The sequence below is a fragment of the Triturus cristatus genome, chromosome 1_2 (assembly GCF_964204655.1).
Source record: "Triturus cristatus chromosome 1_2, aTriCri1.1, whole genome shotgun sequence".
Lineage (NCBI taxonomy): Eukaryota > Metazoa > Chordata > Amphibia > Caudata > Salamandridae > Triturus > Triturus cristatus.
In genome coordinates, this window is record NC_140580.1 from 938,393,040 (window position 1) to 938,408,800 (window position 15,761).

At 47.2% G+C, this 15,761-nt stretch overlaps 1 protein-coding gene across 2 annotated transcripts in view; it reads left to right on the forward strand.

Annotated features, from left to right (window-relative positions):
• Window positions 1-15,761, forward strand: part of DISP3 (dispatched RND transporter family member 3) — a 148,273-nt gene that overhangs the window by 90,104 nt on the left and 42,408 nt on the right. For both annotated transcript variants that reach the window (XM_085609878.1, XM_085609879.1), the window contains exon 13: window positions 876-1,057. In XM_085609878.1, the coding sequence (XP_085466004.1) occupies window positions 876-1,057 (182 nt within the window). The remainder of the gene's footprint in view (window positions 1-875; window positions 1,058-15,761) is intronic.

The following is a 15,761-nucleotide window of genomic DNA, read 5'->3' on the forward strand; positions in this document are numbered from 1 at the left end:
TTGGAATGTATTATTGAAGAGGTCCAGGCTTTGATGAAAGACTACTGATGATGGTGGATAGCGCAGTCAGGTTTGGTAGAAGTCGGAGGATCGAGTGGATTCAGTAGATCAACCTTGGATGGGAGGACCTAAGGATTATGTGCATAGTAATTAGGTAGGAGGACAGAGGGATTCAGTGACACTGCACTGGATGAGCTACATAATGTGCTCATAGAGCTATATGATGTGTGGGACAGAGGCGGCGGGGTGCTAAGTGAGGGAATCTCAGGTGTAAGAATTGGTGTCATCTATTGTGTGGGATCTCCCCGGTTTGTACAGTTTCTCATAGTCGAAAAAGTTGAATGAGTCTCTTTCTGATGTTGTATGAGGTATCCCCAGTTTGAAATAGGTATTGCAGTTTACTTGTGTGGGTTAGCTAAAGTGTTGAATTGTGCACCTCATGATGAGGTATCCCAGGTAACTGATGAGTTAGTTAAGGTATCTGATAGGGTTCGTGAGGTGTTGTGTGGGTCCGGTAAGGGTTGAGTAAAGTGAGTCTCATAGATTTTCATGTAGTCTAAGGTTTTTTGTGGGTTAACATAAATCTTGGATGATTTACCTCATGTTGGATACTGTACAGCTAAGGGCTACACACATCAGAGAGTTTTGAAGTCAACATATGTATTTCTATAAGCTAAGCAAGACAGGTAGCTTTCATGTTATGAGCAGAGAGAAGAGGACATTTCTCAAACTGTTGAGTGGGCAGAGTTAGACATGTGAGCAGAAGATTTAAGCTATGGAAAAGGCCCATTGGAAGAGTTCAGCTTTGAGTTGAGCACAGGGGCAGCTGTTGTGCTGTGGGTCTCAATTCCTGTTTTCATTAATCCATTGTTTAGGTGTATAGAGTTCCTTTGGGTAACTTCACCAAGAAGCTGACAGCTTGTGTGTCCACCGTAGGGCGGTCCAAGGAGACCTGTGCCAAGAAGTGGATGATTACATCGTCAGTCTGCGACGGCCGTAGAGGATGGAAGTTCGACTTCAGCTTCTTCGGAGCAGATAAAGAGCAGCCTCAAACACGGTAGGTTCAGGTCCTTTTCTTCAACCCGCGCCTGCAGAGATTAGCAACTAGCTGTGTTTTTGTTGAGTTTCATCACTGGGCGACCTTTGATTGAAGCATTGAAAACCTGGGAGGCCGTAAAATAAGGAGGGAGTGGTGTAAACATGGAACACAAAGTGAGGTGGGGAGGATGATACATTGAATTTACTGACTTTTGAAGAATGGAAAGCTGAGACAATCATACTGGTCATGATCTGAAGGTCACTGCATGTTTCACTGTGACTTTCCAGATACAGGGAACTGCAAGTATGAGTATGCAATACACAGATGCGACCTTAGTGTACAGTGAGAGATATTACTGCAAAGGAATAACTGTAAAAACAGTAAAAGAACAATTAAAAGTAGGACACACAATGAATATGTGAACTTTATCCAAAGGAATAACTTTCGATTAATGGTGTCGGATTTGCGGTTTAAGGATCAGTATCTGCCGAAAACGTTATCCTATGAATTTCAGTCCTGTGGCTAGCGCTGGAGTAGCCCCTGGTGTTGAATCGTTTAACATTTTACGGTATGTTACGTCCATTTGAGCTACATTAATATTGTCTCAATGCACCATGGACTGCAACTGCAACTTACTGTATGTTTCCGTGGGTCTCCAGGATTCCACTTAGGTCTAAGTTTGAGTCTCCTTATGATGTCTTTTAAGTGTTGTGTTTTAGTTCATCCTTATGACTGTATTTAGATCTATTTGTGATGTGAAGATTGAGCTTTGAATGTAATTGAAGGAGGACCAAAGCTGGCAGTGTTAAAAGGTTGATTGGCAGTGCCTCATTCCCTGAGCTGAGCTTTCATTTTCTGATTTCAGTGAAAGTAGGGCGTGGGGAGAGGGCTTTATCATTTGTTTAGGAATCTCTTAGGGCAGTGGGGTGAACGGTGCCCCGCAGTTTTCAGCTAGGAGCTCATTCGGAGATTCATGGATGGCCAACCAACCATTTGGTGTGGCCAAGGACCACCCAACATATTTAGAGATCTTCGCCATGTAAGTGTGCACCATATTGATGAAAGTGTTCTAGCCACTGAGTAGACAAAGCAGGCATGTGGTTGATTTGCCACCAGATATGAGGTTTTTGATGGTATAGCCGGGTGATGCTCTTCCATTACAATCCCAAGGCCGAACTGGCCGTACCGGGAATCAGGCGTTTCCATGGGAGGCTGGAAGAATGGTTGGATGCTTTTGTTAGTGGGGGCCGGTTTTGTGGCAGCGCAGCAGTTTTAAAAGCACTGCAGAGTTCCTTGATTAATCAGCAGTTTCTGGGGAACAATAAAATTGTCAAGTTAACTCTGGTAATTAATGTACCTTCTGGATAGAGATGTAAGTTTTGTTTAGTGGCTGTTTTGACTCATCTAAGGTAACGCAGAAGGTAAATATGCCTACTGCAAAGAACGTGTACCATGCATTTCTAAGAACAATATTTTATATGCATAGGTCAGTGGGTTACTGCTATTATCACAGAGATTCTTTTGTTACTGTGCAGTTCATAGGTTACAATCGCAATCTAACACAGTGACTATCAACTGCTATCAAAGAGCTGCATGCAAGTTGCATTGTAAAGGTTAGAAAATTATGTTTTCCCCTCAGTCTTTCATTATCCTGATGTTGCTAAAAAAGGTTTGTTTGGGTAGAAATACATTCTTATTATTAAAGTCAACCCTAACCACTGTGTTATGTTATGAATAGGCCTGGGCCAAAATTCCGTTCTGTTAGCGGAAATTGCGATAATTTGGCATTTTCGCGTTCCGCGGAAAGCGCGAAAATGTCAAAATTTCTGCATTCCGCAGCTTAGCGATAATTTGTTTCTTGCTTGCGCTGTAAAATAATACATTCTCGCGTGCGCGCGATTGCCTTACCTGAATCCCCGCGTTCGCCGACAAGTTTTCCCGATCCGGTCACGTTCTCCACGAGATGTTGGATTGTTGGTAGCCATTTGCGCTGTCTCGCGACAGTTCGCGCCCTCAGTAACGTCATGCGTCGCGCGATCACGTCTTTCTTCTCGCGATCATGCACCGCGAGACAAGTGAAAACAAGATGGCCGCGCCCGCGAGCAACCGCATGGGTAAGTTGGCGAGCCGCGACCACGCAGAAAATACCGCGAACGGGAGGGAAAAAAACTTCCGCATCTTCACGATATTTCCGCGTGTTTGCGGAGATTTTTTACATTTTTGCGATAATTTGCGAAAGAGAATTTCGCAAATCCCGCCTACCCCTAGTTATGAATGCTGAGTTTGTGTTTCTCCGGAGCAAGCACTCTTAAAAAGTGTCTACCAGGATGGATGTCATGTGAATCCTACACCTTGAAGTCCCCTTTGCCTCATGTACCATTTTCTATATACTGATTTACACATGTATGATTCATTGTCTTTGTATGTGAGAGGTGCTATAAACCTAATAAAATACATGTAACAGAGGGGCTGTGTAGAGATGAGAGGATCTGTTGAAGGATGATAGTGAGGGAATCATTGAAGAGCCCAATAAAGATTGTCGTATCCAGGGGCACAGCAAGGTCATCATTTACTATGCATTAAAAGCTAACACATTTGAATATATATTGACAAATGTGTTGTAGAATGCACATTTGTTTCCCCAATTCTCTTGGGCGGACAACCACACCCAAAAAACCTTTGTAATAGTCAGATTTGCTCACTGCATTTGTGATGCACTGTACGGGGACTAGTTCAACAACATTTTCTAGGGCTGCTTTGGGTTCCCAGTCTGGCCCTGCACAAAGCTGTCAGTTTTCACTCACTTCTAAATGAGGCTCGCGAATCTGCGTTGGGCGAACACAATAGCCTCCACCTGCTGGGAAAAAAATCCCTGCTACTGGGGCCACCAGGTCGTGGTGACTGATTGTCACCACACCTTATTTAGTATTTGTTTTCTATGCAGGTGGGGGAAAAGATGCAATGCCCCCACATGTGGGAGAAAGCATCTGGGCAATGATTTTTTGCTTTCTGAAAATAAATTCTCACTTTGGTGGTTTGTTTTAAGAGACAAAAAACGTTGCCAAGTGAGTGCTTCAAATACGGTGCCCATCCTACACTGTTCAGTGCCTTCAGCGGTGCACCGGTGACTCAAATGAAGGCATAGGAAGCCCAACATCTAGCAAGTATCTCCAAGTTTGGTGGGCTTTCCTCAGCCAGGGGAGCAGCGACCATGGCCTTAGCCGACCCGGTGTGCTGATGGGCAACCCTCCAGGCTGTATGTGAGCTCCTTAGACTGTAAGTACCCTTATCATGTTTGCCAAAGAGTGTGTGTTGGAAATGGCCCTTTTTGCAGGGTCATCCCTAAGCTTTTTGCCTTCCTCCTGGATTTTTCCTAACCTGTTTTTGTTGGCTTTATGACTCTGGGCACTTTACCACTGCTGATCAGTGCTAAAGTGCATATGCTCTCCCTGTGTAAATATGACATGTGAATTGGTATATCCATGATTGGCTTATTTGGTTTACCTGTTAGTCCCTAGTAGCGTGGCCTGTGTGTGCCCAGGGCTGGTAAACCAAATGCTGCTGGTGGGCCTGCAGCGCTGGTTTGCGCCACCCACAGAAGCAGCTTGTAAAGTGTGTCTCAGACCTGCCACTGCAGTGTCTGTGTGCAGTCTAGAACTGCCATCTTGGCTGCGAAGTGCACCCACATCCCAGCCCCTAAACCTTCCCTTGGCATCATGTAAGCCACCCCTATGGTAGGGTGCATTGTATGTGTAAGGTAGAGTGCAGGGCAGAGACCACTGCCTTGAACTGAACTCCTCTTTGCACACTTTGAACTATTTTTGCAGCCTTTCAAGAGTAACCCTATTTTCTAGTATTGTGGATTTTTACTGTTATTGGGTGCATTGTATGTGTAAGGTAGGAGGACATGCTCTGATGTGTGTAGCATGTCCTGGTAGTGAATTACACCAAATTTCGTTTTTCACTACTGTAAGGCTACCTGTTCTCCATAGGCCAGAATGGGAGGTTTGGCTATTACATTCTATAGTCCTAACTGACCCACAGAACATGGTAGAAAAACAAATTTAGTATGCCTGAGCTCAGAATATTAAAATACATCTTTTATTGAAGTTTATTTTTATATTCTGTGTTTGAAAATACCGCTTTTAGAAAGTAGCTATTTTCTTGCCTAAGCCTTCCAGTGTGCTCTGCTGTTATGTGTATTGGCTGTCTGGTTTTGGAGTGACAGGGCTGGGGAATTACAGGAGACAGGGTGAGGTGTCCCAATGGTGAATAGAGAGATCTGCATCTAGATGGGTGGGAGGAGTTGCACCTGGGACCTGAATAGGGCTGTGCCTTCCCTCCACAATGCTGGCTCCACTTCCTGTGGTGCGTCTGATGTCTCTGCCCTGCACTCTGAAAGGAAAGAAGCAGCCTGGTAAACAAAGTGCTCCAGGACTGAGCAGAACTGGTTCTGGCTGGGTTCAGTGACTTGTGACTCTTTAGAACAAAGACTTTTGGGGTATAAATATCTGTGCTGAAACCCCTACAATTTGTATTGCTCCTGGACAACAAGAAGATCCTCTGTCCGTGTAACTGAAGGAATCTGCAGGAGAGGACTGTCCTTGTGCTTGTGTGCTGTTTCTTGGACTGGCCTGCAGTGGTTACTACTGGACTTGGAAGAAGAGGAAAAGGACTTTGAAGAGAACTTTTATTTCAACTTGCTAAAGCAATCACCCAAGGGCTAGAAGAGAGCTTACCTCCTGCAGGAGTCTCAGGCACATCATACTCCACCACCAGCCTCCTGTTTCCTCCCAGCGAGGATTTCTATCTGCAGGTGAGGCTCCTGTGAGTTCCAGGGCCTCTAGTTCTACTGTGGAGAAGAGAGTGCTGAAAATCATCGCATACGCCCGTTAGCGAGCCGCCACAGCTGAAGAGCGTAAGGAAAATCGTAGCGCTGCTGCCGCTGAGTGCTCGCTACCGGAGATCATCGCATCATCTGTCTGCGGACTGCCATAGGCTCGCTGACTTCAAGATTTTTGCATCACCTGTGTGCGGGCTGCCAAATGCTCTCTAACCCGTAAGCGTAAGGAAAATCATCGCTACAACTCCTTAGCGACATTTTGGTTGCTTTGCTACAGAATCCAGGTATCTTGTGATTGAAAGGGTCGCAGAGACCACTGCCTTGAACTGAACTCCTCTTTGCACACTTTGAACTATTTTTGCAGCCTTTCAAGAGTAACCCTATTTTCTAGTATTGTGGATTTTTACTGTTATTGGTCTTGTGTTAAGTCTATATATAAAGTTACTTATTTTTTATAACTACTTGTGTGGTGTCCCTTTGCAGTGTTCTTCACTGTGTTACTGTGTATGGTAATAAATGCTTCACACACTGCTTCTGAGATAAGCCTAACTGCTCGTGCTACGTTACCACAGGGTTGAGCGGGGGTTGTCAAAGGGTGTAGTCTGCTTACTCTGATTTAGGAAGAAGGGTCCCTACTTAGACAGTGGCCAGCCATTGCCAACTAGAGACCCCCATTTCTAACAGTGTGTAACCAGTCATATCCTCACAGATGTAAGCTAAAAACATGATAAAAGTTAGTAAAGCCCCATATGCAGTTCAGGTCCACTCAGTCAGCCTCATTCTGTTGGTATCTGGGGGAGGGCCTGGTCTGTAGGTTATACAAGGCAGGGCAATGGCTTCCAATACATGGATATACTTTGGTAGCTACTAGACGCTAATACATTTGCTAAAAGAACAGATGATGGACTGAATGCTGAATTAATCAAACATTCACCCCCAGTCAAAGATCTGGGTTTAACCCATCGTTTTTGTGCCCACCCTAATTTGGATCCAGCCATATGCAAATCAGTCGTGACCCTGCTCCTTGTGGGAACTATCCAGTCCGAACTGCCAAGCCTGGTCCTCACAGGACTGGAAAACAAGCATCCTGGGACTGGTTTCGGGGTAACATCCCTCACCACCCAGGCTTGCTTGAATCCAGTGGTGCAGTGATCACAGGACCCATGTCTGGGCATACTCTTACCAGTTAGGGTGAGGGTACACGTTATAGTTAATTTAGGGCATGAAGTATAGCTACTTAAGAAAACTATGACTGTGAATTTCAGTGGTTTTATTATAGTTGTTTTAACAGACATTTTCACCTAACTATAACGTCCATTTAACCATTGTTTTTTTTCAATGAAGTTCCAGGTTTTTTTTAAAAATGCAAAGTTAGATATTCTTCCCATACCTAACTATAACATCACTTGTTGTTTTCAGTGAATTTCTAGTATTTTTTTAATGTAAAGCAATATTTTATTCCCATACATAATGCCAGCACAACACCACATGCGACCTTTGGCCATGCGTGGCGCGTGGTTGGCCCTGCATTCAACCACTCGCGGGCAGCCAACCACCTGCCCTATGCGGTATGGGGTTGGCCACAAGCCAAGGCCAGTGGCTAGGCCCTGCATCTAACCCCCTGGTGCTGCCAATCAGACTCTGCGAACGACTCATGGCTGTGTATGGCATGTGTTTGGACACAGGGCCTGGCCACAACCCAACACCTTGTATAGCATTTGCCTGTGCGCAGCATAGGGTTGGCCGCAGGGCTTGGCCTGCTGCAAAGCCCTCCACCCAACACCAGCTTGTAGCCAAACTTCCGCAGGCACGCACAGCTGACTATGTGATGTCACAATACAAAGGGCGTCATTTTAAGTAAGGCAGACCTACTCACTTTGCCAAAGGGTTAAAACACCAACATTTAAAAAGTGGGGTTATTGGTTTTATGAAGGGGTCTTCATATTAAAATATATAAAGCAGACCTATTATTCTTATCAAAAAGTCACTAGTAATCATAAATGAATGTACATTGAATCCTTATAAAAAAAATAATCAACAGGTCTTTGAGTCTTTCTTTTAAAGTTTTTCAGGCCACAAAGTTCATCTTTAGAAACAACGACAAGAGGGCCTTACGTTACAACTGATGACCATACAGCTCCAGCCTGAAAACTTTAAAAAAAAATATGGTAAGCTACCCCGGGGTCATTGATTTAGTGACCCTGGAGGCTTACTGTTTTCTTTAATGTTGCTGGGGTCTGCAGCACACCCTGCAGCCCCCCACAACATTAAAAAGGCTTGGTGATGCCCTTACCTCGTCTAGGGGCACCACCAAGGTCCCTAAAATATAATTTAAAAACCATCACAAGGCATTATGGAATGCTCCTTGTTCCTCCCGGGCACCCACACCCTTTTCTATTGTTGGTGGCAATGGGGGAAGCCCAGGAGCCTCTGTGGCCCCAACCGGCTGCCCATGTGCAAGCTGGAAACTCTCTGTTCGAGGCATATGAGCTGCAGATTATACACTTTTGCATAGATCGCCATCTGGTGTTGGGCCCGGATGTTTGCAGTCTGTTTTTCTTCTTGGACAGTCTTTGGAAGTCACGAGTTCGGTGACTCCTCCTTCGGTCCGTACTGCGCATGGGCTTCGGCTCCATCCTCAGATTGTTTTTTTCCGCCATCGGGCTCGGATGTAATACTTCGTGCTCCGGCTTCAAACCTCTCCAGTTCGACCTTCGACGAAAAATCCTCGTCCATCGAGATTCTTTAGAGGGAATCGACTTCTTCATCTCTCTCTTCGGCACTTCCTCGATTCCAGACATCGGCAGCGGCCTTCGGGCCTACCTCGACTCCGGTCTCGGCCGATGGAAAGGACTCCCTTCAAGAAGTGCCCAAAATGTGGGTCTAAATTTCCCCACACCGACCTCCATCAGGTGTGCAACCTCTGCCTCTCTCCCGAACACGAGGCCCGAGACTGCCCCGCCTGCAAGTCTTTTCGATCGAAAAAGACTATTCGGGATCGACGAGCTCGACGCACCATGGCGCACTCATCGACCTCGGCTCCACCTGACATCTTCGGAGAAGACACCGGAGCATCGGGACAGCTGCACACCGAGCGGGAGGAAGATGTCGTCAGCGCTTCCGAGGCCGACGACTCCGACGTGGAGGAGATCACACCGGCGCAGAGGGTCGTGAGTACTCTACCCCCTCCCGCGCCCATTACGAAAGAGACTCCGGTTACCCCTTCGCCTCCGGGCCTAGGGAAAGCCAAGCATACTGCTTCCATCACCCCACCTTCGGGCCCGGTGAAAAAGCATCACAAGTCTCCTGGCGGCTCGGGCTCGAGCCAGCCTCCTAGTGGCGCCGACAAACATTCTTCGGCGCCGAAGAAAACAAGTTCCGTTCCGAAGCCATCGGTGTCGAAACCTGGCCTCTCTGTGCCGACCAAACACAAATCCCTCGGCACCGACGCTTCCGTGTCGAAGCCTGCCTCGGCGCCGACCAAAAGATCGAACACCCCGAGAAAGCATGGCGCGGATAAACCGACGAAGCCTTCGGTTCCGAAAACATCGGCACCGAGGGAGGAATCGGTGCCGGAGGAGCTTTGCACACCGGATCCTCTTCAAAAGACTTTAACTAAGGATCCCAGGACTGGACATTTAACTTTGTCTTCCAAGAAAAGACTTTTTGACAAGCCAACTCCTCCTCCACCACCAAAACGGAAGGACTCTGCCACATCCCCCTTCAGAGTACCCTCCCCACCGCCTCCAACTCCTCCTCTTCCTCCTCCACCTCCTCCCCCTCCTCCACCCCCTCCATCTCCGCCCCCACCTTCTCCACCCTTGCCTCATCGGTCCCCAACACCGTCTCCGGACCCTGATGACCACGGAGATCCATTCTATTATTCCACAGATGCCCCGCAGGACCCCACTCCTCCGGGAACACCTGACCCATGGGAGGATTATCACAATCCCGATGTCCCAGATGTGCCTCAGGATGATCTCTATCCATCCAGGCCGTCTCCACCAGAGGACTCCCTGGGGTTCCACCACCTCTTACAACGGGCGGCACATTACCATGGGGTGGAATTACACAGTGATCCAGTTGAGGAAGACTTCCTACTTGACACATTTGACATAGCAGATAAATCCACCGCTATATTACCCATGCTTAAAGGGGTGACCAAGCATGCCACAGAGGTTTTCAAAGACCCCGTTAGAGCTAGGGTCTTGAACCCCAGAATAGAAAAGAAGTACAAGGCTGCCCCCACAGATCCTGTCTATATTAAAGGACCTGCGCCCCTAGACTCACTAGTGGTTTCCACAGCTAGGAAGCGCTCCAACTCTCAGTCATCTGGTGAGGCTCCACCACCTGATAAGGAGTCCAAGCTTTTAGATGTGTCAGGCAAACGCACTGCCTCGCAGGCTGCCAATATGTGGCGCATCGCCAACACGCAGGCGCTGCTAGCAAGGTACGATAGAGCACACTATGATGAGCTGGAGGCTCTCATGCAGCATCTCCCGGAGAAATATAAGAATAAAGCTCATGAGCTAATACAAGAGGGAAAGATTATTACCAACACCTCTATTAAATGTGCACTTGACGCAGCAGACACGGCGTCCAGGGCTATAAACACCAGTGTCCTGCTTCGCCGTCACACCTGGCTCAGAATTTCAGGCTTTAAACCAGAGGTCCAAGCATCTATCTTAAACCACCCTTTTGACCAACAACACTTATTTGGCCCAAAAGTAGACGAAGCCCTGGAAAAAATGAAGAAGGATACAGACACGGCGAAGTCTATGGGAGCCCTGCAATCACAAACCCCTAGACGTTCCTTTCGCCGTTCCTCCTTTCGAGGCTCTGGCAGAGGTTACTCTTCCGATAGCGCCTCCACTACCTACAAGTCCCCTCCTCAAAATACCTTCTCAAAGGGCTACCAAAGAGGTGGATATAGAGGAAACAATAATAAAGGCAGGGGCAAAACCAACACCGCCCGTTCTGCCACACCGCCCACACAATGACTTTCCCCCGCTCCCCCCAGACCATTCCACTCCGGTCGGGGGCAGACTACAAGACTTCCTTCAAACCTGGGAGGCCATAACATCAGACAAATGGGTAACCCAAATTATTCGGTCAGGGTACTGTCTTGAACTAACTTCTACCCCCCCAAATATTCCACCCAGACACCGTGCGATGTCACAAGAACATACCACACTTCTGAAACAAGAGGTACTCTCCCTCCTGCAAAAACACGCGATAGAGCAGGTACCCGTCGATCAGCAAAATCTAGGGGTCTACTCTCTGTACTTTCTCATACCGAAGAAAGACGAGACCCTACGGCCCATTCTAGACCTCCGGCCTCTAAATGCATACATCCATTCAGACCATTTTCATATGGTAACTCTTCAGCAAGTTCTCCCACTCCTCCGTCAGGGCGACTTTCTCACTACACTGGACCTGAAAGACGCATACTTTCATATCCCAATACACCCTGCTCACAGAAAGTACCTCCGATTTGTGGTAGACGGCCAACATTATCAGTTCAAGGTTCTCCCCTTCGGGGTCACAACCGCACCACGGGTGTTTACCAAATGCCTGGCAGTAGTGGCAGCACACCTCCGAAGACAAAATATTCACGTCTTCCCCTACCTGGACGACTGGCTCATAAAAGCCGCGTCCTACCACCAGTGTGTACAAAATACAAACACTACCATACAACTACTCCACCAGCTAGGCTTTACGGTGAATCACCAAAAGTCCCACTTGATACCGTCTCACACAAAGCAATACCTCGGTGCCACTATAGACACCTCAAAAGCTATAGCCTATCCCAACTCAGCCAGGATCGCAAGCATGCAAGCCCTGCACCAAAAGTTCCTTCTTCAGCACTCTCTACCAGCAAGAGTGTTCATGAAACTAATAGGGATGATGGCGTCTTGCATTTTCATAGTGCCTCATGCAAGACTTCACATGCGTCCACTCCAAGAGTGCCTAGCACGCCAGTGGAACCAGGCCCAGGGTCAGCTGATGGATCTGGTGTTGGTGGACGGACGCACTCATCGATCTCTGCAGTGGTGGAACACCACAAACCTTTCCAAAGGGCGACCGTTCCTGGACCCGGTTCCTCAGGTGATTCTAACAACGGACGCATCGCTCTCCGGCTGGGGAGCGCATCTATTACACCTCACAGTGCAAGGGCTATGGACGCCACAACAGAGGTTACTCCACATCAACCATCTGGAGTTATTGGCGATCTTTCTAGCCCTGAAATCGTTTCAGAAACAAATTTCAGCCAAAGCAGTCCTAATCCACACAGACAATATGACTGCAATGTATTATATTCAAAAACAGGGGGGGACACACTCTCCCCAGCTCTCCTGCTTAGCACAGAGCATATGGAGATGGGCAATTCCACAAAAAATCTTTCTCCTGGCACAACACATCCCAGGCATACAAAACACCATGGCAGATCTGCTCAGCAGAAAAACGCAGCAAATGCACGAATGGGAACTGCATCCACAAGTTCTTCACCCATTCTTCCACAAGTGGGGGCATCCTCAGATAGACCTCTTCGCCACCCACGAAAACAAAAAATGCCCAAGCTTCGCCGCCAGATACCCACACCCATTGTCCAAAGGCAATGCGATATGGATGAACTGGTCAGGCAAATTTGCATACGCCTTTCCACCTCTCCCGCTAATTCCATTAGTGATAAGGAAGCTACAACAGCACTCCCTCACACTCATTCTGGTAGCTCCAACATGGGCCAGGCAGCCGTGGTACACCACACTACTACAGCTATCGGTGGTACCACATCAAAAACTGCACCTGTCCCCATGCCTCCTAACCCAGAACCATGGAGAAATCAGCCACCCGGACCCAGCTCAGCTCAACCTTGCGATCTGGCTCCTGAAATCTTAGAATTTGGATACCTTAATCTTCCCTCTGATTGCATGAACATTATCAAGGAAGCCAGACGTCCTACCACTCGAGCATGCTATGCCGCAAAGTGGAAGAGGTTTGTTGTTTACTGCCGTAACAATACAATCAACCCTTTAGATGCATCCATACAGCACATCATATGCTATCTGCTCCATCTTCAAAGGTGTAACCTGGCATATTCATCCATACGTCTACACCTAGCAGCAATTGCTGCTTACCTACAAAACAGACAGCATTTATCACTCTTCAGAGTGCCTGCTATTAAAGCCTTTATGGAAGGCCTTAAACAAGTAATTCCACCCAGGGCACCACCTTCCCCTGTATGGAATGACAAACGTAGTTCTTACAAGGCTAATGGGTCCGCCTTTCCAACCAATGCATAAATGTGAGCTACAGTTCCTCACTTGGAAAACAGCTTTCCTCGTAGCTATCACTTCCCTTAGAAGGGTTAGTGAGATACAAGCGTTCACTATACAAGAACCCTTTTTACAGATACATCACAGCAAGGTGATACTGCGCACAAATCCAAAATTTCTGCCCAAGGTCATTTCCCCCTTCCATCTTAATCAACCGGTGGAATTACCTGTTTTTTTCTCGCAACCTCAATCTGTTGCGGAAAGGGCTCTACATACACTTGATGTTAAAAGGGCTTTACTGTACTACATACAAAGAACGCAACCTTTCAGAAAGACTAAACAGTTGTTTGTCTCCTTCTCTCCACCGCATAAAGGCAACCCCATCTCTAAATCAGGGATAGCTAGGTGGATTGTAAAGTGCATACAAATTTGCTATCACAAAGCAAAAAGAACATTATCTGTTCCACCTAAAGCCCACTCTACAAGAAAGATAGGGGCTTCTATGGCTTTTCTAGGGAACATACCCTTAGATGACATCTGCAAAGCAGCCACATGGTCAACACCGCACACCTTCACAAAACATTACTGTGTAGACGTGCACTCCAAACAACAAGCTAGTGTGGGCCAGGCTGTACTAAAGACACTATTTCAAACCACTGCAACGGATACCGGTGGTCGCCGCTAGGGCTGGGTACTGCTATATAATCTATGCAAAAGTGTATAATCTGCAGCTCATATGCCTCGAACGGAATATGCTACTTACCAGTATGCATCTGTTCTTGGCATGTAGAGCTGCAGATCTATACACGCCCACCCGCCTCCCCGGCTACCTGTATCCGTTCCAGTCTATCTTATTTAGATACAACACACATGGGTTTCTTACTATTATCACTACGCTCCATCTTTTCCCTGCTGGCGAAAAACAATCTGAGGATGGAGCCGAAGCCCATGCGCAGTACGGACCGAAGGAGGAGTCACCGAACTCGTGACTTCCAAAGACTGTCCAAGAAGAAAAACAAACTGCAAACATCCGGGCCCAACACCAGATGGCGATCTATGCAAAAGTGTATAGATCTGCAGCTCTACATGCCAAGAACAGATGCATACTGGTAAGTAGCATATTCCTTTTTTGTGGGTGCCCTCCTGGGGCACCTGGGGTACCCACAATCCAAACTTAGTTGGGGGCTGTGGGAGGCACCCTAGCCCCCCCCTCAGCCCCAACCGGCTCCCCAGCCAGCACCCAGTGCAGTGCTGGCTGCACCCAGCACCCTTCTCCTTTGCCCCCGCCCGACCAGGAGCAGCTGTTTTCACTTCTCCCATCCGGGTGGGAGCAAAGATGTGTTTTTCACCTGGGAGAATGTGGGCAGGGTATAGCAACACTCTCCTGGACTGGAGACAGTGTCTGTAGTTACTTGGAGTCAGGTGGTCCCCCTACGCACACTTATTTAATATTTCACTTTGACCTTTCACACCCTGGACCTTTCTCAACTCTGTATGTGAGGATGATAGAACACAGGATGTGGGACATAGATAGAGAGCAACAGATCAAAGAGGGGCATCGAATAAGAGGTGGGAGAGGTATATTTTGGGAAGAAGGGGAAGACAGGGCAGGAGGTCTAAGCAGAAGCTGAATTGAAGTGGTTTGTGGTGCCACAATTAGTGGTTGGCATTTCAATCCAATGGTGCAAGAATCAAAAATAGCTATGTCTGTTTCTCATGCTAGGCTCATACCTTGGTCACTCTCTGGTTCATACCCAGAACAATGGTCTGTATCATTCTCTGGTTTGTGTTCAGATCTTCAATAGGGATGAAAATCTGGACTCTTGTGGGGTGCTCATTCACAGGTCTGCATATTTCTTGTGTCTGGTGGTAGGTTTCAGAGACAGGCCTATCTCTCTCTCTTTCTCTCTCTGTCTCATTCTTTTTCTCTCATTCTCTCTCTTCCTCTGGGTTAGGCTCAGAGGTTGGTCTTTAATTATGTCTCTTTCTCTACCAATCTCTTTGCCTCGCTCTTCTTCTCAACATCTGTCTCTTCCTTTCACTCTTTCTTTGTACTTCTTTCTGTCTTGTCTCATGCCAACTCTTTTCATTCTTCTCTCTCTCTCTCTCTCTCTCTCTCTCTTTCACACACACACACACACACACACACACATTCCCTCTCTCTGTCTCTCTCCTTTGTTCTCCCTCTCTCTAATCCTGCTCAATGAGGACCCAGACTCAGATATTAGTATGTCACTCTCTCTTGGTCTCTTTCCCACCCTGCATTGCACCTTATCTGTCTCCTTCTTTCTCTCTCTTTCTGCATCTTTCTTCTCTCTCTCTTGCCTTCTATCTTTCTCTGGTGCAGAAGCTTGGTTTCCAGTGTGGATTGGGTCTCCCACCTTATGAACATCCTATGAATTAAGCTGCTTTGAACTGCATCAAGGACTCAGGCACAGGAATAAATCCTTTACGATTACCATCAGTTATGCACTGGGATGGCCCTGTTGGACTACATGTGTACTTCTTGTGAATTTCCAAACTTCTACAATGCACACACAATCCTTTGAACCTGGGCCTTCGTCTCTTTAAGACATGCCCAGCATGGTTGGTCTGGGCCCAA